The 24921-nt window shown below is 43.7% G+C and overlaps 1 protein-coding gene across 1 annotated transcript in view; it reads left to right on the top strand.

Moving 5' to 3' along the window:
* lrrc74b (leucine rich repeat containing 74B) overlaps positions 1-24234 on the top strand; it is a gene marked incomplete at its 5' end in the record, with an annotated part of 145369 nt that extends 121135 nt beyond the window's left edge. The window contains 2 exons of the mRNA XM_063034369.1: positions 16749-16834; positions 21748-24234. Coding sequence (XP_062890439.1) covers positions 16749-16834; positions 21748-21778 — 117 coding nt within the window. The remainder of the gene's footprint in view (positions 1-16748; positions 16835-21747) is intronic.
* Positions 24235-24921: the final 687 nt, after the last annotated feature.

The following is a 24921-nucleotide window of genomic DNA, read 5'->3' as shown; positions in this document are numbered from 1 at the left end:
AAATATGATAAAACCGTACTATGAGAGACAGGCTGTTGTGGTCGATAATAATGAGTTTGATCCCACTGGGAACTTAATGAATGATTCATCTGAAACTCATTTTAAACCCAAGATTATTTCTGCCAGATTACCAAACTCAACAATTCTGGAAACTATTGATGAGAAATTAGCTCATTTACAGCCAGAGCAGAGAGAGCAGATGAAACAATTAATTTTTAAATATAGAGATTTATTTCCAGACGTTCCTAAAAGAACCACAGTAGTTTCACATGATGTAGATGTTGGAGATGCAAAACCCATAAAACAACATCCATATCGGATGAATAGGGAAAAATGTGAACTTGCTGAACAAGAAATTAAGTATATGTTAGAGAATAATATTATTAGACCTTCTAATTCGAATTGGAGTTCACCATGTGTTATGTTGCCTAAGCCAGACAATAGTATTTGGTTTTGTACAGATTACAGGAAGGTGAATGCTGTGACAAAAACTGATGCATATCCAATCCCTGGAGTAGATAATTGTCTGGATAAAGTTGGACAAGCAAAGTTCCTTACAAAGATTTATTTGTTAAAAAGTTGTTGGTGTGTTCCATTGACGGATAGAGGTAGAGAGATTTCTGTATTTGTAACGCTATCCGGGTTATATGAATATAATGTTCTTCCATTTGGGATGAAGAATGCACCAGGTACTTTCCAGCAGATGATGAATTCTGTGATTCATGGGTTAAAAGATACATATGCCTATACTGATGATTTAGTTGCAGATAATTAGATACAGATAATACAGATACAGATAGTTACAGGGTATAGTCAGAGGGACAGAGGGATAAAAAGGAGAGTGAGAGAAAGAATGTGTGTATAAAAATAAATAATGGATGGAATACGAGGGGGAGGTGGGGCATTAGCGGAATGGCCACACATTTTAATTCCACATCCCATTCCCATTCTGACATGTCTATCCACGGCCTCCTCTACTGTAAAGATGAAGCCACACTCAGGTTGGAGGAACACCTTATATTCTGTCTGGGTAGCCTCCAACCTGATGGTATGAACATTGACTTCTCTAACTTCCGCTAATGCCCTACCTCCCCCTCGTACCCCATCCGTTATTTATTTTTATACACACATTCTTTCTCTCACTCTCCTTTTTCTCCCTCTGTCCCTCTGACTATACCCCTTGTCCATCCTCTGGATTCCCCCCCTCCCCCTTTTCTTTCTCCCTGGGCCTCCTGTCCCATGATTATCTCATATCCCCTTTGCCAATCACCTGTCCAGCTCTTGGCTCCATCCCTCCCGCTCCTGTCTTCTCCTATCATTTTGGATCTCCCCCTCCCCCTCCCACTTTCAAATCTCTTACTAACTCTTCCTTCAGTTAGTCCTGACGATTGGTCTCGGCCTGAAACGTCGACTGTACCTCTTCCTAGAGATGCTGCCTGGCCTGCTGCTTTCACCAGCAACTTTGATGTGTGTTACTCATAGAAATGTTGTTCCCACTGCAAATAAATGTTGGTACTTTGCCAAAATGGTGGGGAAGAGTAATGTACCACGAGAGGGTGCTATATTCACGTAACTTTTAAACAGATTGTTCACCAACTGGACCAGAAAGAAAATGGATATTGCTGTTGTTTTAATATTACACTTAAATATTACATTTTTGAGTTGGATGAATAGAAATCCTTTCCAATATTCATTATGCAAACAAACAGACCAATCTCCACCACAAACTTCTACAAATTTTCCTATTTCTTACTCCTTCAGCTGGGAGCTGTGTCTTGAGCGAGATGTAAGAAGGACTTTTTTTTCAAAAGAACATAAAAAGTAAACTGTCCAGTTTAGCCCCTCATCCTTCTTTTCATGAAATCAGACTCAAATAAGTTCAATGTAGTAAATTATTTTTTTCTTGTTCCTGGGATCTGTGCATTGCTGCCAAGAGCAGCATTAAAACTAATCAATAACCCACCAAGACCTTGGCCTCAATACATCTTTGTGCAATTGGATCCTGGATTTCCTCACTTGCAGACCCCAGTCAGTTCAGACTGGCAACAACACGTCCTCCACGATCTCCTGCAGTACAGATGGACCACAAGGCTGTGTGCTTAGTCCCCTGCTCTACTCAGTTTACACCAGTGACTGTGTGGCTAAACGCAGCTCCAATGCATATTTGTGTTTGCTGATGACACTACTGTCGTGGGCCAACTTAAAAGGTGGTAATGAATCAGCGTATAGGAGGGAGATTGAAAATCTGCTTGAGTGATGTCGTAACAACAACCTCTCACTCAATGTCAGCAAGACCAAGGAGCTGATTATGGGTTTCAGGAGAAGGAAATCAGAGGTCCATGAACCAGTCCTCATTGGAGGATCAGAGGTAGAAGTGTTAGCAACTTTAAATTCCCAGGTACGAAGAAAGCACGTCAGCACCTCATCTTCCTCAGGAGTTTTCAGAAATTCAGCATGATATGTAAAGCTTTGACAAACTTTTGTAGATGTGTAGTGGAGAGTATATTGACTGGCTGCATCACAGCTTGGTATGGAAACACCAATGACCTTGAATAGAAAATCCTACAAAGAGTAGTGGATACAACCCAGTCCGTCACAGGTAAAGCCTTCTGAACCACTGAGCATATCAACATGAAACACTCACACAAAGGCAGCATCCATCATTAGGAAACCCCATCACCCAGGATATGCTCTCTCCTTGGTGCTGCCATCAAGAAGAAGGAACAAGAGCCTCAGGACTCACACTACCAGGTTCAGGAAGAGTTACAACTCTCAACCAGCAGGCTCTTGAACGAAAGGGGATAACTTCACTTGCCCCATCATTGAAATGTTCCCACAACCAATGGACTCACTTTCAAGGACTCTTCATGTCTTTATATTTATTGCTTATATATTTATTATTATTGTATCTTCTTTTTGTATTTGCAGTTTGTTGTCTTCTGCATTCTGATTGAATGGCCTAGCTGGACAGTCTTTCATTGATTCTGTGATAGTTATTCTGACATAGGGGCAGAATTAGGTCATTTGGCCCATCAAGTCTGCACCACAATTTCATCATGGTTGATCCAATTTTCCTCTCAGCCTCAATCTCATGCCTTCTCCCCGTATCCCTTCATGCCCTGACATATCAAGAATCTGTCATTAAATATACATAAAGACTTGGCCTCCACAGCTGCCTGTGGCAAAGAATTCCACAGATTCACCACTTTCTGGCTAAAGAAATTCCTCCTTGTCGCCATTCTAAAAGGTCGCCCCTCTTTTCTGAGGCTGTGTCCTCTGGTCTTAGACTCTCCCACCAGAGGAAACATCCTCTCCACATTCACTCTATCAAGGCCTTTTGCCATTCAATAGGGTTTGATTAGGTCACCCCTCATTCTTCTGAATTCCTGTCAATACAGGCCCCAAGCTATCAAAAGCTCTTCATTTGACAAGCCATTCAATAGATTCAGCACATCTTTTCTAACATAAGGGGCTCAAAACTGCTCACAGTACTCCAAGGGAGGCCTAATCACTCCTTTATAAAGTCTCAACATTACATCCTTGCTTTTGTATTATAATCTTCAAATGAATGCTAACTTCACATTTGCCTTCCTCACTACATACTCAACCTGCAAATTAACCTTTAAGAAATCCTGCACAAGGACTCCCAAGTCCCTTTGCATTTTAGTTTTTTGTATTTTCTCTCCAGTTTGAAAATAGTCAACCCTTTCATTTCTTCTACCAAAGTGCATGGCCATACAACTCATCTACCACTTCTTTGCCCATTCTCCTAATCTGTCCTTTGCAGCCTCTCTACTTCCTCAAAACTACCTGCCCCTCCACTTATCTTTATTTTGTCTGCAAACTTTGCAACAAAACCATCAATTCCATCACCCAAATCATTGACATACAACTTAAAAAGAATCGGTCCCAACACAGAATCCTGTGGAACACCACTAGTCACCGGCAGTCAACCAAAAAAGGCTCCCTTTATTCCCACTCTTTGCCTCCTGCCAATCAGCCACTGCGTTATCCATGCTAGAATCTTTCCTGTAAGGCCACGGACTCATAGCTTGTTAAACAGCCTCACATGTGGCACCTTGTGAAATGCCTTCTGAATCTCCAAGTACACAACATCAACTGATGCTCCTTTGTCTATCCTGCTTGTTATTTCTTCAAAGAATTCCAACAGACTGCCAGGTGAGATTTTCCTTTGAGGAAACCATGCTAACTACGGTCTATTTTATCACATGCCTCCAAGTACCCTGAGACATCATCCTTAATAATCGATTCCAACATCTTCCCAACCACTGAGGTCAGACTTACTAGCCTATAGTTTCCTTCCTTCTGCCTCTCTCCCTTCTTGAAGAGCGGAGTAACATTTGCAATTTTCCAGTCTTCCAGAACCATTCCAGAATCTAGTGATTCTTGAAAGATCGTTGCTTATGCTAACACTATCTCTTCAGCCACCTCTTTCAGAACCCTGGAGTGTACAACATCTGGTCCAAGTTACTTATCTACCTTCAGATCTTTCAGTTTCCCAAGAACCTTCTCTCTAGTAATGGTAACTTCACACACTTCATGTCCCTTGACACCATACTGCTAGTGTCTTCCACAGTGAAGACTGATGCAAAATACTTATTCAGTTCACCTGCCACTTCCTTGTTCCCCCATTACTACCTCTCCAGCATCGTTCTCTAGTGGTCTGATATCCACACTTGCCTCTCTTTTATTCTTTATGTATCTGAAGAAACTTTTGGTATCCGTTTTAATATTATTTGTTAGCTTACTGTACCTACTTAATAACTCTTCAGTTGCCTTCTGTTGGTATTTAAAAACTTCCTAATTTCCTAACTTCCTACTAATTTTTGCTCGATTATGTGCCCTCCATTTGACTTTTATGTTGGCTTTGACTTCCCTTGTTAGCCATGGTTGTGTCATATTGTCTTTAGAATGCTTCTTCCTTTTTAGGCTGTATATATCCTGTGCCTTCTGAATTGCTTCCAGAAATTTCAGCCATCATCTCTGCTATCATCCCTGCCAATGTCCTTTTCAAATCAATTCTGGCCAAATCCTCTCTCATGCCCCTGTAATTTCCTTTACTCCACTGTAATGCTGATACATCTGACTTTAGCTTCTCTTTTCTCAAATTCCAGAGTGAATTCGATCATATTATGATCAATTTCCACTAAGGGTTCTTTTACTTTAAGCTCTCTAAACCAGGGGTCCCCAACCTTTTTTTGCACTGTGGATCGGTTTATTATTGACAATATTCTTGCGGACCGGCCAACCTGGGGGTGGGGGGGGGCGGGGGTAGGGTTGCCAACGGCCAAGAGTAGCAGTCAAAACGTTGTGTTTACCCCGAGAAAGACTACAATGACCATGAAGCCTTGCGCGGGCACCGGTGCACATGCGTAACTCTACAAATTGTTTTTGGCGATTCTGTTCGGTGGGCGGGGGGGGTGGGGGTGTTAATCACGAACGGAATATAGGTGATAAGTGGCTAATACACTCAATTTCGTTTCTAAAAGGGTTTATCTAATGAATTTAATATTAAACACACAGCGCATATTTTCCTCGCATGAATATAGTGATAAGTCAATTATCGGGGGAGCTTGAAGTAAGTGTTGAACGAACTTCCAGTAGAAGTGGTACAGGCAGGTTTGATATTATCATTTAAAGAAAAATTGGATAGGTATATGGACAGGAAAGGAATGGAGGGTTGTGGGCTGAGTGTAGGTCAGTGGGACTAGGTGGGAGTAGCGTTCGGCACGGACTAGAAGGGCAGAGATGGCCCGTTTCCGTACTGTAATTGTTATATGGTTATATAAGTCACTTATAAGTCAATAGCATCATAACATTTTAAGTTTTGGATATTAAACACACAGCGCATATTTTTCCGGTATGAACATATAAAATCATTGCAACACACCAATATCGCTGAATCAGTGGGAGCCCTGGGCTTGTTTCCCTGTAACAAGACGGTCCTATCGAGGGGTGATGGGAGACAGCAATACTCGAATGGGTTCCTTATGTCCAATCTATTCCACAATTTAGTTTTCGTTGCATTCATTGCAGAGATATGTTGGAAATGGAAGCAACTTTTTCAGTGCTTTCATGGCTATCTCAGGATATTCAGCCTTGACTTTGATCCAGAATGCCGGCAGAGATGTTATGTCAAACATATTTTTCAACCCACCGTCATTTGCAAGTTCGAGGAGTTGGTCTCCTTCCCGCACTGACATGGATGACGCGCGGGTATGACCTCGCTTGTGTTCAAGTTCCAACAGTGGCATGACAGGGAATGAGGAAAGGTGCAGCTGACTCATATCGCCAAATCATATCGTTTCCTCACGGCCTGGTAGCACATGCCTTTCGGCCCCGTGGTTGGGGACCGCTGCTCTAAACAATCCCATTCATTGAACAACACCCAATCCAGAATAGCTTATCCCCAAATGGGCTCAACCACAGGCTGCTCTAAAAAGCCATCTCGTAGGCACTCTAGAAATTCCCCCTCTTGGAATCCTGCAGCATCCTGATTTTCCCAATCTACCTGCATATTGAAATCCCCCATGACTATTGTAACATTGTCCTTTTGGCATGCATTTTCTATCTCACATTGTAATTTGTAGACCACATCCTTACTACTGTTTGGGGATCTGTATATAACTCCCATCAGGGTCTTTTTACCCTTGCAGTTCCTTAGCTCTATCCACAATGATTCAATACCTTCTGACCCTGTGTCACGTCCTGGCCACCCCTTCTGCCTTCCTGCCCGTCCTTTCAATACAAAGTGTATCTTTGGACATTAACGCCCCAGCTATAATCATCTTTCAGCTGTGATACAGTGATGCCTACAACATCATGCATGCCAATCTACAACTATGCTACAAGTTTATTGACCTTATTCTATATACTGCCCTTATTCAAATATAGCACATTTAGTCCTGTACTGTATTCACCTTTTTCGATTTTGTCTGCCTTTTATGTTGCAACTCATCCTGTTGACTGCAATTTCGCCCTATCATTGGCCTCTCCTTGGTAGGAGTCTCACTACACATTGCCTCTGTTTGAAACTCAACTAGCTCACCTTCAGCACTATCACTCAGGGTCCCATCCCCCTGCCAAATTAATTTAAACTCACCCAAACAACTCCAGACAACCTGCCCACAAGGATATTGGACCCCTTCAGGTTCAGGTGTAACCAGTCCCTTTTGGACAAGTCGTACATTCTCCAGAAGAGATCCAAAGATCCATAGATCTGAACCCCTACCCCACCAGTTCCTCAGCCATGCATTCACTTGCCAAATCATCCTATTCTTACCTTCACTGGCACGTGACACAGGCAGCAATCCAGAGGCTACTACCCTGGAGGTCCTGTTTCTCAGTTTTCTACCGAGCTCCCTAGCTTCAGGACATCCTCACTTTGTCTTCCTATGTCATTAGTGCCAAGACTTCTGGCTGCTCACCCTCACCCTTGAGAATGCCATGAACACTATCCAAGATATTCCTGATCCTGGCACCAGGGAGACAACATACTATTCGGGTGTCTTTATCACACCCACAGAACCTCATCTCTGTTCCTCTAACTAAGGAATCTCCTGTCAACACCGCAGTCCTCTTTCACCTCTCTGCTCTTCTGAGCCACAGCACCAGGCTCAGTGCCAGAGACCCAGTCAACTGTGGCTTCACCCAGCAGGTCATCCCCCTCAGTGGTATTTAAAGTTGTTTATTTATTATTTAGGGGAACAGCCCTCAGTGTATCCTGCACTGGCTGTTCATTTCCCCTCCTTCTCCTGACAGTCACCAAGTTCCCTGTCTCCTGCAACCTAGGGGTGACTACCTCCCTGTAGCTCCTGTCTATCACCTGCTCAGTCTCCTGTGTGAGTCGAAGGTCATCGAGCTGCAGATCCAGTTCCTTAATACGTTCTGTCAGGAGCAACGGTGTAGATGTGTTTATCTGTGAGACTGGAGCTCTCCCAGGCTTCCCACATCCCACACACGATACAGACCACTGCCTCAGAGCCATTTTCACTACACCATGCACTAATAAATGAGGAATGAAGGAATAAGAACAGAAAGAGAGAGTAACTTCCAAGACTATCTACCTCACCCAAACCTGATCTCGTCTAAGCCAGCTGAGCTAAAGCCACTCTAAAGACTGGCACCCTCCAAAGCAACGGTCACTCCACTTGCACTTGAATTATTTTTATGGGTCCTTCATACTGAAACTTCTGGTAGGATGACAACGCGTTCAAACTCACTGGCCTCTCGGGGGCCAACCAAAGGTCATCTTTTCTTTTTAAAATATGTTTTTATGATCATAAGACTATACTGTACTGGGGTACAACGGGTACAGCAAGTCTACTACATCAGTAATCTGTTTGTTGTTTGGAGCCGCCAGCTGGGGTGGCGAAGGAACCAGCGGATGAGAAGGAGAAGGAGAAGCCACCAGAAGAGTTGGAGAAGGAGAACCTGTTGCACAATCGGGAGAAGGAGAAGCCAGCACTCAGCCGGGAGAAGGAGAAGCCGGCTGTTGGCTGGGTGAAGGATAAGCCAGTGCTCGGGTCGGAGAAATAGAAGCTGGCAGTTGGCCGGGAGAAGGAGAAGCAGGCGATTGGATCAGGAAAAGCAGAAGCTAGCACTTGGGCCAGAGAAGAAGACATGGTGCTCGGTTTGGAGAAGAAGAAGCTAGTGGACTGGCCAGAAAAAGTTCAGAGGAGCTGGCCTGGGTGCAGACCGTGCTGCTGCCTGCTACTCAAAGGCATGGTGTGCGCAAAAGCAGCATGCAGTGTAACTGTGAGCGACTGTCTTGGATGTTTCTTTTGCGATCACAAGACCATGTTGGACACTGATAATGTGAGATGCCGCAGACCCATTCCCCTTGTTCAGTGGTGAGACAGGTGACGAGGCAGCAGTCTGGCCTCAGCTGTAGCAAGGACAAGGCCTCAAGCGGGCTTGCCTGCTGCTGCAGTCCAAGTGAGAGGACTTTGGAGATGGTATAGTGTGGGGTCTCTGCTGGGTTGAGAGCTGGCCTCGCCCATCAGTGCTGCCCTCCAGAGTTCGATAGGCGGGAGGACAGGCTGGATTGCCGGGAGCTGTACGATCAATCTGCATGTCGCTCAAGGACTTGGACTATACTTGTGTTTTCTTGTGTAACGATGTGTGTGTGTGTTTTCTCTCACTATCTTAAATTAATGTTTTGCACGTGGGCTCCACTTCTACTGTGACGACAAACCAAGTTATCAGATGATTGATGCTAATGAGAGAGATAAGGGAGACAAATGGAGAAGCGTTCAAAATGTTAATGAGAGAAGAGAGAGATAACGGAAAAGAAACATAATTCAGAATATTGACAGACCGGTTGCTTTGTACCTGAACTGTTTGAAGTTTGATGGACAGGCGATACCCCAGCAGGGGGATAAAAAGAACAGGTTCACTAAGGCACGACACACACTACGAGATCACGGGATAATGAGACCCCTGGAAAGAGCGGTGTGCCCCCACAAGTGGTGGGAGTTTGGAGGTCTGGTTCGCGGGAACCGACCATAGGCTCACAGAGTGTAAAGGTGCGATCGGCGGGAACCTGGTGTGTGTGTCTGCCCTTGCCTGGGTTCCGGGTTCACCGCGGAAGAATGGTCGTGTCCGGAACGGAGGGGTCACAGTCGGTGACCACAGCGGGATAGAAGACATAAAAGGTCCGCCCGAAAGCGGATAGAAGACATAAAGGGTCCGCCCGAAAGCCAACTGCGAAGAACATCAAAGGTCTGCCTGAATCAAATTTGCATTCCCGCTCTCTCTCTCTCTCTCTCTGTCTCTCCAATGGCACAACAGAGATTACTGCGAACTGCACTAAGCTGAACTGAACTCTGCGTCACTTAAGACTGATCATTTTACCCCTAGACTGTGATAGAGCTTGGTTGATTCCTATTACCCTAGTTCTGTGTACATGTGTGTTTTATCATTGCTAACCTGTTGCATTTATATCCTTACGATTAGAGTACTGTGTTACTTATTTCTTCAATAAAACTTTATTAATTCCTAGTAATCCAGACTCCAACTAGTGGTCCATTTCTGCTGGTTTCGCAACCTAGTTACGGGGTACTTAACACTACAAAGAAGGGATCCGTATGCTCTACAACCGTTGGACTAAGTGTGTACATGTAGGAGGGGGCTATGTTAAAAAATAAATGTGCTAGGTTTTCTAAAATTGACTCCTTCTACCTTAGGCCATGAACTTATCAATCACCCCTCATACTGCAGCTATTGTGCATTGGTGGTGGATGAGTTGCCAAATGGAGATTATTCCATCACGCTCCTGTCTTGTACCTTGTAGATAGTGGAAAGGTTTTATGGTGAAGGAGGTAAGTCAGTCATAGAAAGATACCCAGACTCTAACCTGCTCTTATTGGCACAGTATTTAAGTGGCTAGTTCTTAAGTTTCTGGCCAATGTTAATCTTAGGATATTGATGGTGAGACACTCAGCAGTGGTAATACCATTGAATGTAAAGGCAGGTGATTAAAGTCCGTCTTCATTGCAAATATGTGGCAAAAGTTTTACTTGCCACTTATCAGCCCATGCCTGAATGTTGTGTAGATCTTGCTACACATTGGCATAGACTACTTTGTTGAAGCAATGTTATTAAGCATTGTGTATTCATCCTACTTCTGACCTTATAGTGGGAGGAAGCTGTCGATTGAAGTGTCTAGGACTCCAGCCTGAGAAACTCATGCGAGTAATGTGCTGGGACTGGAATGACTGACAAAAAACAATCACAACTATCTCCTTGCATGTGAGGGAAGACTTCCAGAATGGGAATATTTTCTCCCCACTGCCCTTCGACTTTAGTTTCACTCATGGTGGTTGTTGACACTTTTGAACAAAAGATGCCCAGTTATCAAGGGCAGTCAGCCTGTTCTGTGTTTGGAATAAGGCTCTGTTAAGTTCTGAAACAGAGAGGTGCTGACAAAAATCAGACTGGGTATTGGTGAGTGGGTAACTGGTGTGTATCCACCACTTTATAGCACAGTCAAAAACAACTTCCATCGCTTTACTGCTGGTTGAGAATAGACCAGTAATTATCTGAATTGGGGTTGTATCTTTACTGGAACAACCTGGCCTGAGGTGCAGCTAGTTCTGGAGCACTGGTCTTCACACTGTAGATGTCTTGTGCTTGTAGCCATTTGTAGATATCAAGTGAAGTGAATCAATTTAGCTGGCTTTTGTGATAGTGAGGAAGCCGAGCTCTTTAATTGTCCACCAGTACTCACGTTGCAGAACTTCAATCTGAAGCATTGGCATGCTGATTTTGCTATTTAATACACAGGTAGTTCTGCTGTACTTCATTGTTTGTATCACTTAGAGTTTAACTATTGTAAAAGTATTTGTTTTAGCAGTTGATCTGCAACTGATTCCAATAGCAGAGCTAGAGTCACAGAGAAACGGATGCTTCAGTCCAAATGGGCAAAGTCAATCAAAGCATCTTCCCAATCAGTTCCATTTGCCTGCATTTCGAACATATTCCTCCTATCCATGTAGCTGTCCAAATGTTTTCTAAACATTGTAATTGTTACTACTACTTCCTCTGGCAGCTCGTACCATTTAGCATATAGTTTACATATGATACAAAATTAGGGGTACAGGCTGATAACATTCAGACAGCAGAATCAATACAGTTAAATAAAATCCAGATGTGGGCAGATGTGGGCAGATAAATGGCAGATGAAATTTAATGTAAGTAAATATAGGAAGTATAAAAACCAGATATAAATATACATTGGGTTCTTGAGATAGAAAGTGCACTGTATGAGAAGGATTTGGGCATCCTGGTCGACTCATCTCTACCAACATCCAGGCAATGCACAGAGGCGATGAGGAAGGCTGATAGAACGTTGGGCCATATAATGCTCTCAGTGGAGTTCAAGTCCAGAGCTGGTCTCCTTAAGCTGTCTAATGTTCTTGTGAGGCAAAATGTGTACAATTTTGGTCTCAATATTTTGTGAGGGATGTGAAGGCACTGGAGAGAGTTCAGAAAAAGGCGATGAGACTCATTCCAGGTCTGCAGGGTTTGAGCTATGAAGAAAGATTTCAAAAATTAAATCTTTTTAGCCTCAGTTGACGTAGAATGAGAGGAGAGATGATAGAAGTGTTTACAGTCATTAAGGGTATAAATAAGGTGGATGCCAGCTACAGCTTCAAAATTAATCCATCAACATGGACACAGAGCCATAGGAGACTGGTTAAAGGGAGATTTCAGACTAACATCAGGAAGCATTTCTTTACACAGCAAGTTGTGGATACATGGAACAAACTACCTAGCTGTGTAGTTGAAAGTAGTACCTCAATGCAAACTCGATAGTTATTTCAATAGACTATGTGAATAGGAATTTGGCAAATTTTGTTGGGCCGAACGGCCTGTTCCTGTCAAAAACTTTGTGATGTTCTAATATACCCACCACCCTCCATGTGAAAAACTTGCCACTCGTGTTCCCTTTTCCCTCACACTTTAAACATGTCTATCCTGGAAAATAAGTCAAGTCAAGTCAAGTCACTTTTTATTGTCATTTTTACCATAACTGCTGGTACAATACACAGTAAAAATTAGACAATGTTTTTCAGGACCATGGTGCTACATGAAACAATACAAAAACTACACTGAACTACATAAAACAACACAAAAACTACACTAGACTACAGAGCTACCCAGGACTCCATAAAATGCACAAAACAGTCCAGGCATTACAATAAATAATAAACAAGACAATAGGCACAGTGGAGGGCAGTAGGTTGGTGTCAGTCCAGGCTCTGGGTATTGAGGAGTCTGATGGCTTGGGGTAAGAAACTGTTACATAGTCTGGTCGTGATGGCCTGAATACTTTGGTGCCTTTTGTCAGATGGCAGGAGGGAGAAGAGTTTGCATGAGGGGTGCGTGGGGTCCTTCATAATGCTGTTTGCTTTACAGATGCAGCGTGTGGTGTATTTTGTCTGTAATGGTGGGAAGAGAGACCCCGATGATCTCAGTTGACCTCACTATCCGCTGCAGGGTCTTGCGATCCGAGATGGTGCAATTTCCGCACCAGGCAGTGATGCAGCTGCTCAGGATGCTCTCAATACAACTTCTGTAGAATGTGGTGAGGATGAGGAGTGAGAGATGGACTTCTCTCAGCCTTCGCAGAAAACAGAGATGCTGCTGGGCTTTCTTTGCTATGGAGCTGGTGTTGAGGGACCAGGTGAGATTCTCTGCCAGGTGAACACCAAGAAATTTGGTGCTCTTAATGATCTCTACAGAGGAGTCGTCGATGTTCAGCAGAGAGTAGTCGCTCCATGCTCTCCTGAAGTCAACAACTATCTCGTTTGTTTTGTTGACATTCAGAGACAGGTTGTTGGCTCTGCACCAGTCCATTAGCCACTGCACCTCCTCTCTGTATGCTGACTCGTCACTCTTGCTGATGAGACCCACCACGGTCGTGTCATTGGCAAACTTGATGATGTGGTTCAAGCTGTGTGTTGCAGCACGGTCGTGGGTCAGTGGAGTGAACAGCACTGGACTGAGCACACAGCCCTGGGTGGCCCCCGTGCTCAGTGTGATGGTGTTGGAGATGTTGCTTCCAATCCGGACTGACTGGGACGGTACGCGAACTGCAGGGGGTCCAGTGAGGGGGGGCAGCAGGGTCTTGATGTGCCTCATGACGAACCTCTCGAACCACTTCATGATGACGGATGTGAGTGCAATGGGACGGTAGTCATTGAGGCAGGACACTGAAGACTTCTTCAGCACGGGGACGATGGTGGCGGCTTTGAAGCACGTAGGAATGACAGCACTGCTCAGGGAGATGTTGAAGATGTGTGACGAATACACATAGATAAGATGTTAGCTGTCCTGTGTGATCAGCAGTTGGTCTGCCACCTGTCTTCAAGAGAGAGATAAGGGACACAATGAAACAGCACCTGGAGATGTGTAGAGAGCTGTCTGGAGCGGCTCCCCCTTTGAACCCTGAACTGTTTGAAGTGATGGACAGGCGATACCCCAGCAGGGGGATAAAAAGGGGCAGGTTCGCTAAGGCAGGACACACGCCACCCGAGGTAACGAGACCCTGGAAGCGGTGCGCCTCTCACGAGTCGGTGGGAAGTACCGGATAACGCACAGGGTGGAAAGGTACGATCAGCGGGAACCCGGTGTGTGTCCGCCCTTGCTTGGGTGCCGGCTTCACTGCAGAGGATCGACCGCATCTGGAGAAGGGGTCACAGTCGGTGACCTCAGGTGACATCACCAAGGACCTGCCCAAAAGCTGCTTGTGAGCCATATCGCCAGTCTGTGAGTGAAGCCGTGTCTGAATGATCAGTCGTTCTCGTTCTCTCTCTCTCTCCCCCCACGTTGTCCATCGCCGTGGCAACGATTACTGCGAACTGAACTAAATTGGACTGAACTTTTGTGTCACTTTGAAATTTGGTCATTTACCCCCAGACAACGATTAGAGCTTGATTGATGCTGTTATCTTAATTCTGTGCACATGTGTGTTTATCATTGCTGACCTGTTGCATTTATTATCCTTTCGATTACTGTGTTGCTTGATTCTTTAATAAAACTTTCTTAGTTCTAGTAATCCAGACTCCAACTGAGTGATCCATTTCTGCTGGTTTGGCAACCCAGTTACGGGGTACGTAACAGATGTCAGTGAGAATCTCTGCTAGCTGGTCTGCACATCCTCTAAGCACTCTGCCAGGAATATTGTCTGCTCTAGCAGCCTTCCGAGGTTGACCCTGCATAGAGTTTTCCTCACATCGGCTATGGTAAGACACAGCACCTGGTCATTTGGAGGAGGAGTGGTCTTCCTCGCCGCCACGTCATTTTCCGCCTCAAAACGAGCGTAGAAGTTGTTCAATGCATCTGGGAGGGAGGCAGGTGGTGTTGTTTTATAGTTGGTGATGTCCTGAATGCTTTTCCACATGCGCTGTGTGTCACCGCTGTCCTGGAAGTGCCTGTGGATTTGCTGGGCATGTGCATGCTTTGCTTCTCTGATGGCCCAGGACAGTTTGGCCCTGGCTGTTGTTAGGGCTGCCTTGTTGCCTGCACTGAAGGTGGAGTCACGGGTCCTCAGCAGCGCACGCACCTCCGCGGTCATCCATGGCTTCTGGTTAGCGCGTGTAGTGATGGTCTTGGCCACAGTGACATCATCGATGCACTTGCTGATGTAGCTAGTCACTGATGCCATGTCCTCCTCTAAGTTGGTAGAGTCGCCATCGGTTGCAGCCTCCCTGAACATGTGTCAGTCAGTGTGCTCAAAGCAGTCTTGAAGAGCAGAGATAGCTCCTGCTGGCCAGGTTTACACCTGCTTCTGAACTGATCTGGAATGCCTGATGAGCGGTCTGTATGCTGGGATTAGCATAACAGAGATGTGGTCTGAGTAACCAAGGTGGGGGGGGCGGGTCTCCACCCAGTACGTGTCGGGAATGTTTGTGTAAACAAGGTCCAACGCGTTCTCCCCTCTTGTTGCAAAGTCGACGTTCTGACGTTCTGCACTGACTTAAGGTTTGCGTGGTTAAAATCTCCAGCAACAATAAACAGTCCATCAGCGTGTGCATTCCCCAGTTCGCTAATAGCCTCATACAGTTCACAGAGTGCTGGGGGGAATGTAAACACCGACTGTGAGGACAGTGGTGAATTCCCGTGGTAAATAAAATGGTCTGCATCTAATAGTCACAAACTCCACTAGTGATGAGCAGTATCTGGAAACCAGCACAGAGTTCTTGCACCATTCCGTATTGATGTAAACACACAAGCCACCACCACGAGTCTTACCGGAAAGAGCTGCATCTCTGTCTGCTTGAAACAAGACGTCCTCGTCCAGCTGAATGGCGGTGTCGGGGATTCCGCCAGTGAGCCACGTTTCTGTGAAAACATACACACAACAGACTCGGTACTCCCACCGAGTATTTCGTTGGAGTCGGATGTAGTCCAATTTATTGTCCAGGGAGCGGACATTAACCATCCATCTTATCACCGAGGACATACCCTCTTCTCGTTACTACCATCAGAGAGAAAGCACTGGAGCCTGTAGAAACACACGTCATATTTTAGTAACAGTTTCATCAGATTTCTGAATGGACAATGAACCCTACTGTATTTTTTGCTCTCTTTTTGCACTAATAATTAATTTTTTAATATATTTCTTAATATAATTTATGGTATATTTTATGTATTGCATTGCAATACTGCCAAAACCCTACGAATTTCATGTCTGTGATAATAAATCTGATTCTGATTCTATGCCTGGCTATGTCACCCTTCAGCTTTTTTTGCTGACTGGAAAACAGTCCCAACTTGGTCTCTCCTTGTAGTTCAAGTCCTCCATTCCTGCAACATCCTTGTGAATTTATTCTGCACCCTCCCTAATTTACATTCTTCCTATAGTATAGCAACTAGAGCTGTACAAAATACCCCAGGTGCAGTCTCAGCAATGTCTTGTACAGCTGTAACGTGACATCCCAAAACTTGCACTCATTGCCCCATCAGTGTTCCATAAGCCTGCTTTACCACCCTGTCTACCTGTGTCACAACTTTCAGGGAATTATTTACTTACACCTCCAGTGCTCAGTGCTCTACAATATGTCACTGTGTGGCCTTGGTGGCTAACACCACCATTACAAGTCTTCACATGATAAGAAGCCACAGTGGAGTGGAATGAAACCTATTTAGTGGAAAGAATGAGGGTTAACCAAACTTAAATTTTTAATGATTTTCATAGTGACAACTTTAATCTGTTTCAGATTGCTAGAGTCCCTTTAAATGACATTGAACAGCAAAAGCTGATGGATTTATTGGACAATGAAAAGGATGGCGAAATTGACTTCAGGTAGAACAAAACTTAATAGAGTTTGCAAGTTAATAAATAACAGCAAGCTGATTGGCTGTAAGGCACGATAATGATACATGTAATTTTGTAGTATTGTGCTGACTTGTTATATGTTGACTTGTCAGTGCAATTTTGCTTGGTGCCATTCCAATAACTTCTCAGGAGCCTTGAATCAATATCATTACAAAATGATCATCAGAACTGCTTCTAAACTTTTCAGTTAGAATATAGCAAAATTAGAGGAAATTACTAATGTGGACTCTCTATTATTGGGTACAGTGAGGAAGAACCTCATGATGGGTATTGGAGCTCCCACTATCTAGGAATGGTCAAAAGATCTACTAAATCGTTAACCATTTGTGATAAACTATGATGTACCATCATTAACAGAGAACTGTTTATTCAAGCTTATACTGTCCCGAATTAGAAAAATCATAGAAACATAGAAACATAGAAAATAGGTGCAGGAGTAGGCCATTTGGCCCTTCGAGCCTGCACCGCCATTTATTATGATCATGGCTGATCATCCAACTCAGAACCCCGCCCCAGCCTTCCCTCCATACCCCCTGATCCCCGTAGCCACAAGGGCCATATCTAACTCCCTCTTAAATATAGCCAATGAACTGGCCTCAACTGCTTCCTGTGGCAGAGAATTCCACAGATTCACCACTCTCTGTGTGAAGAAGTTTTTCCTAAGCTCGGTCCTAAAAGGCTTCCCCTTTATCCTCAAACTGTGACCCCTTGTTCTGGACTTCCCCAACATCGGGATCAATCTTCCTTCATCTAGCCTGTCCAATCCCTTTAGGATTTTATACGTTTCAATCAGATCCCCCCTCAATCTTCTAAATTCCAACGAGTACAAGCCCAGTTCATCCAGTCTTTCTTCATATGAAAGTCCTGCCATCCCAGGGATCAATCTGGTGAACCTTCTTTGTACTCCCTCTATGGCAAGGATGTCTTTCCTCAGATTAGGGGACCAAAACTGCACACAATACTCCAGGTGTGGTCTCACCAAGGCCTTGTACAACTGCAGTAGTACCTCCCTGCTCCTGTACTCGAATCCTCTCGCTATAAATGCCAGCATACCATTCGCCTTTTTCACTGCCTGCTGTACCTGCATGCCCACTTTCAATGACTGGTGTATAATGACACCCAGGTCTCGTTGCACCTCCCCTTTTCCTAATCGGCCACCATTCAGATAATAATCCTGTTTTCCTATTTTTGCCACCAAAGTGGATAACTTCACATTTATCCACATTAAATTGCATCTGCCATGAATTTGCCCACTCACCCAACCTATCCAAGTCACTCTGCATCCTCTTAGCGTCCTCCTCACAGCTAACACTGCCACCCAGCTTCGTGTCATCCGCAAACTTGGAGATGCTGCATTTAATTCCCTCATCCAAGTCATTAATATATATTGTAAACAACTGGGGTTACAGCACTGAGCCTTGCGGTACCCCACTAGTCACCGCCTGCCATTCTGAAAAGGTCCCGTTTATTCCCACTCTTTGCTTCCTGTCTGCTAACCAATTCTCCACCCACACCAATACCTTACCCCCAATACCGTGTGCTTTAAGTTTGCACACTAATCTCCTGTGTGGGACCTTGTAAAAAGCCTTTTGAAAATCCAAATATACCACATCCACTGGTTCTCCCCTATCCACTCTACTAGTTACATCCTCAAAAAATTCAATGAGATTCGTCAGACGTGATTTTCCTTTCACAAATCCATGCTGACTTTGTCCGATGATTTCACCGCTTTCCAAATGTGCTGTTATCACATCTTTGATAACTGACTCCAGCAGTTTCCCCACCACCGACGTTAGGCTAACCGGTCTATAATTCCCCAGTTTCTCTCTCCCTCCTTTTTTAAAAAGTGGGGTTACATTAGCCACCCTCCAATCCTCAGGAACTAGTCCAGAATCTAACGAGTTTTGAAAAATTATCACTAATGCATCCACTCTTTCTTGGGCTGCTTCCTTAAGCACGCTAGGATGCAGACCATCTGGCCCAGGGGATTTATCTGCCTTCAATCCCTTCAATTTACCTAACACCACTTCCCTACTAACAAGTATTTCGCTCAGTTCCTCCATCTCACTGGATTTTGTTAGGTATTTTGTTGGATCACATAATATTCTGAGGAGCTGATGAGGACATGCAGTGAGGATGTTTCTCTAGGAGAGGAAGTCCAGATATAGGGAACATAGGTGCTAGATAAGGAGACTTCTGTTTACAACAGAACTGAGGAGTTTCTTCTCTAGAGGGATTGTGATTCTTTACATTTCTCTGCCCTAGAGAGAGGCATTCATCCTCATCACCAAAAGGAGGGTTGGACAGATGACTAATAAAATATAATGGATAATAGACATATCAGGAAAAAAACATAAGGCTCTATTCTGATGTCCTCCATGATTAAGCAATGTTTCTACATGAAGAATGTTCAAAGTTCATTGTAAATTTATTATCAAAGTACATATATGTCACTATATATAACACTAAGATTCATTTTCTTGTAGGCATTCACATTAATACAAAGAAATTAAAAAAAAATAAATAAGCAATACATATCAACAACATGTGATAAAGAATCCTTGAAAGTGAATCCATAGGCTATAGGAGAAATTTAGTGTTGGGTGAGTGCATTAGGGTTAGGGTAACCCTAACCCTATTCCTCTGTTTGAAAGCCTGATGGCTGAGGGGTAATAACTGTTCCTGCACCTGGAGATGTGGGTCCTGAGGCTCCTGTACCTCCTTCCTGATGGCAGCAGCAAAAAGACTGCACGGCCTGGATGGTGATGGTCCTTGATGGATGGTCTTTTCCTGTGACAGCACTCCATGTAGATGTGCTCCTTGGTGGGAAAGGATTTACCTGTAACGGACTGGGTTGTATCTACTACTTTTTGTAAGCTTTCCCATTCAAGGGCATTGGGTGTGTCCATACCAGGCCATGATGCAACCAGTCAATATACTCTCCACTGCACATCAAAAGAAGTTTGTCAAAGTTTTAGATGTCATGCCAAATCCTCACAAACTTCTGAAAGTAGAGGCGCTGTTATGCTTTCTTATGTGCTGGACCAAGGACAGGTCATCTAAAACGATAACATCCAAGGAATCTAAATTTGCTGACACTTGCCATCTCTGAACCACCAATGAGAACTGGCTCATGGACCTCGGGTTTCCTCGTACTGTAGTCAATGATCAGATCTGTGGTCTTGCTGACATTGAATGAGAGGTTATTGTGGCACCACTCAAGCAGCTTTTCAATCCGCTGCTATATGCTGATTCACCACCACCTTTGATTTAGCCAATGATAGTCATGTTGTTAGCAAACTTGAATATGGCCTTGGAGCTCTGCTTAACCTCAGTCATATGTTTAGAGTAAGTAGAGCAGAGGCATAAGCACACAGCCTTGTTGTGCACCTTTGCTGATGGCAGTTGTGGAGGAGATGTTGCCGATCTGAATTGACTGGGGTCTACAGGTGAGAAAATCGAGGATTCAGTTGCACAAGAAGGTGTTGGGGTCAAGGTCTTGGAGTTCATTGATTAGTATTGAGGGGATGATAGTATTGAATGCTGAGTTGTAGTCAATGCATCATCCCTGGCCAGATGTTCCAGGGTTGAGTGAAGAGCCAATGAAGTGGCATCTGCTGTTGGCCTGTTGTGACGGTAAGTAAATTCAAGTGGGTCCATTGCTTCTCAAGCAGGAGGTGATATGTTTCATCACCAGCCTCCGAAAACAGATCACCAACAGTGGATATAAGTGCTACTGGACGATAGTCTTTGAGGCAGGTCACCACATTTCTCTAATGGCTATTTAATATGCTTGTGGGGCTCTGGAATTTATTCTGATCTGCTTCAGGGAATTGCCACTTGAAGGTGGACAAAGTTGCTCCCAGGATATAATTCTATTCTATTTCTTATTGCAAGGTAGCATAACTTCAAGTGATTGGAGGAAAGTATAGGGGTGATGTCAGAGGTAGGTTTTTACACAGAGAGTGGCAGATGCCTGGAACACACTGCAGAGTGGTGGTAGAGGTAGATACACTTGGGACATTACACTTACCATTGAGCACATCTACATGGAATGTTGGCGCAGGAAAGCAGCATCCACAGTTAGGGATTCCCAACACCCAGGTCATGACCTGTTTTTGCTGTTGCTATCAGGAAAAAGGTACAGCAACCTCAGGACTCACACCGCCAGGCTCAGGAACAGGTATTACCAATCAGCCATCAGGCTCTTGAACTAGAAGAGATAACTTCACTCAACTTCACTTGCCCCAGCACTGATTAGTTCTGACAACCTATGGATTTACTTTCAAGGGTTCTTCATCTCATGTGCTCAATATTTATTGTTTATTTATTTATTTTTAACTTTTTCAATTTGCACGGTTTGTTATCTTTTGCACACTGGTTGAGCACCTTGTTGGGTGCGGTCTTTAATTGATTCTATTATGGTTAATTACATCTACTAAATATGCCCAACAAGAAAATGAATCTCAGAGTTGTATATGATGACATATATGTACATTGATAATAAATTTATTTTGAACTTTGAACTTTGAAGAAACTCTTAGATAGGCACATAGATGATAGAAGCATGCAGGGAAGGGTTAGATCAGTCTTGGAGTAGGTCAAAAGGTCGGCATAAATTTGTGGGCTGAAGGACCTGTAGTGTACTGTTCTATGTTATTCCCTTGAACACTGGCAAGGAATAACCAAACATCTCTCCTCAAAGAACGTTAGGGATAGGAATGTTTATTTCTGTCAGGTTGCTTGGTGGTGAATGCAAAATACTAATTCCAGGCGATTTTATTTTTAAAGTTGGTACCGATGACTTTCCAAGCAATATATTCAGGAGCCAGAATCTCAAATTTTGTCAGTAATGTTAATACTTTTATTTTTTATTTCAGTGCCTTGAATGAATTGCTACTTAGCAACTAATCTCATTCCAAGAAATCTTAGTCTTACTGTATGCCAGCAGAATTTCATTTTAACCGAGGAGCTTTGGAATCTTCAGAATTTGCCTGCATGGACTTGAAAAAGGTTTTTAATAGATTGTTAGCACTGCTGCGCTCCAGTCTTTTCTGTGTGCTAACCCCAACACCAACAATAATTTAGCTGTCTTTCCCTATATATGCAACTAAAAAAAATTGTATTTCAGATTCATGTTTAAATTTACTGGTATCTAAATGCCATATCTTGAGATAAAGCAAAACTATTCAAGGTAGAAGATACAATCCCTATCTATTCCCGTGCAGCATTTCTCTGCTGAGCTAAATGCTGTCAAAGTAACATTTAGGGTGCAAATTTATAGATGTCACCACCTGAATTCTGATGAAAAAAGTCTTGACTGGATGTCACAAAGATCAAAGCAAGCTTGGATTAGTCTGGTCACTCTATACGGCTGAATAGCATATGCTCAGAAAATGTGCCAAAGTACAGTACCTGTATTGAACCCTGGCTCAAACTTTACTTCAGAAAATTAAACTTCACCTTTGCCTAATTGAAAGGTTGAGACTGAGAACATTACTTCTGTCCTTATGTTTGACTGCACCTGCAAGTACATGTTTCAAATGTTTTATTGTGACTAGTATGGATCTTTAGAAGCTGTGTGTAAAATGAGCATGTGAACTGAAATCAAGTGCATTGTTACCGATATATGGGAATTACTTATCGATGAACTTTTATTTATCTAACATCTGCTATGACATTTTAATTTTAACTTCAGTGAATTAAGCAATTTGCTACCTATTTGCTTGTAAAGACTGTTCTAATATAATGCAAGGCAAGAGTTACTTCAACCTTAGATTGGTTTTAGAAAGTTGTACCTGATTTAGGATTCACTTTCTAAATGATGCCTGAGAGACGCAACTTGAGTTTGAGTCAAATTGCTTTTAAAGTATACCCATTAACTACCTGAAACAAGTATTGTAGCTAAACATGGAGCTCAACCATTCATGTAATCCAATCTGTTTTTATATTTGATTGCCACCATCCTCACCATCAATTTCTGAATATGGAGCTCAACCATTCACGTTTTTAACCATTCTCACTATCAATTTCTTTTAACTTTTGCCAGGGGTAGATTGGGAAAGCACAGTGAAGATTAGCAGTTTAGGAGTTTGGGAGCTTGCAGAGAGGTCAGTGCACATGATATAGGCTGCTCCTAATGTTCAAAAAAAAGATTTGTTTTAATAAGTGGAAGATGAGGAACATCTCAAAACCAGTTTGGTAACGTCTGCATCCAACTCTTTGATTAAGACCATAAGGTATATGAGCAAAATTAGGCCATTTGGCGCATCGATTCTGCTCCGCCATTTCATCATGGCTGATCCATTTTTCTTCTCAGCCCCTATCTCTTGTCTTCCCCCACCACCCCACCCCACCCCCATATCCCTTCATGCCCTGACCAATCAAGAAAAGCCTTTGCCTCCACAGATGCCTGTAGCAACAAATTCCACAGGTTCACTACTCTCTGACTAAAAATATTCCTCCTCATCTCCGTACTAAAAGGACACCCCCTATTCTGAGGCTGCATCCTCTGGTTGTCGACACTCCCATCACAGGAAACATCCTCTCCACATCCACTCTATCATCAGCTTTCACCATTTGATAGGTTTCAATTAGGTCACCCCTCAGTCTTCTGAATACCAGTGAAAACAGGCCCAGAGCCATCAAACAGTCTTCCTATGATAAACCATTTAATCCGGGAATCATTTTTGTGAACCTCCTTTGAACCCTCTCCGGTTTCAGCACAACCTTTCTAAGGTAAGGAGCCCAAAACTGTTCACAATACTCACCAGTGCTTTATAAAGTCTCAACATTACATCCTTGCTTTTATATTCTAATATCGTATTTGCCTTCCTCACCAAGGACTCAACCTACAAATCAACCTTCAGAGAATCCTACACAAAGACTTTAAAATCCCTTTGCATTTCAGATTTTTTTTCATTTTCTCTCCATTTAGAAAATAGTCTGCCCTTTCATTTCTTCTACCAAAGTGCATGACCATACACTTCCCGATACTGTATTCCATCTGCCACTTCTTTGCCCATTCTCCTGATCTGTCTAAGTCCTTCTGTAGTCTCTTTATTTCCTCAGAGCTACCTATCCCTCCAGCTATATTTGTATTGTCTGCAAACTTTGCAACAAAGCTATCAATTCCATCATCCAAATCACTGACATATTATGTAAAAAGAATCTGACCCAACCCAGACCCCTGCGGAACACCACGAGTCACCAGCAGCCAACGAGAAAAGGCTCCCTGTATTCCCACTCTTTGCCTCCTGCCAATCAGCCACTACTTTATCCATGTGTAAGGGGATTTCGACTTTTATGTTACTGCGGAGGCTAATTAAAATGGCGTCTTTGTTATGTTAATCTGGGGAATGCGGGTTTGTTGTTTTAAACACTGAGAAAGTTTGCACTAGCAGCTTGTTTTGGTTTAGAGTGTGATAAGAGGATACTATTAACCAATTGGGATAGTTATGATTTTGGTGTATTTGAAGATTCTGTATGCGCGGGGTTTTGGGGCAGAAGGCGGGAGAGCGAGACAGAGGATGGACGAGGTGCTGTGATGTCCGCTAACGGGGTCGGACCCCAAGGAGGGCGTTCGGCGAGGAGACGGAGACGGGCTTGTGTAGAGCGCCCGGTCGACCACTGTTGGTGGTCCCAGGCGGCCGGTCGAGGTGTCCGAGGGGTCGCAGGGTGAAGAAGAAGGTCCTTGAGCTCCAACTGTTTTGTGCACGAAGAGATTGAACTTTGATAAGTGTGGCGCCTTTTATTTACCTTTTATATTTTATTCTCAATTAATTATATAGTTCCAGTAATATCTATAAACTGTAAATCATTTAATTGTATCTGGTGTATTGTCTGTTATTTGGGCGGGGTGGGGTACCTCACACAGCATCCACACCAACGAATTACCCAGTTTGGCGGGGCCGAGGGCTGTTTCCCTAGACAACAGCGAGCCGAGCGACCCTGAGGGTGGCGGGGGTGGGGGGGAGCTACACATGCTAGAATCTTTCCTGCATTACCATGGGTTCATAGCTTGTTAAGCAGCCTCATGCCTGGAAATCCAAGAG

This window comes from Mobula hypostoma, chromosome 27 (genome assembly GCF_963921235.1).
Source record: "Mobula hypostoma chromosome 27, sMobHyp1.1, whole genome shotgun sequence".
Taxonomy (NCBI): Eukaryota; Metazoa; Chordata; class Chondrichthyes; order Myliobatiformes; family Myliobatidae; genus Mobula; species Mobula hypostoma.
Note: the sequence above shows the minus strand (reverse complement) of the source record. Positions and strands in the feature narration are given on the sequence as shown.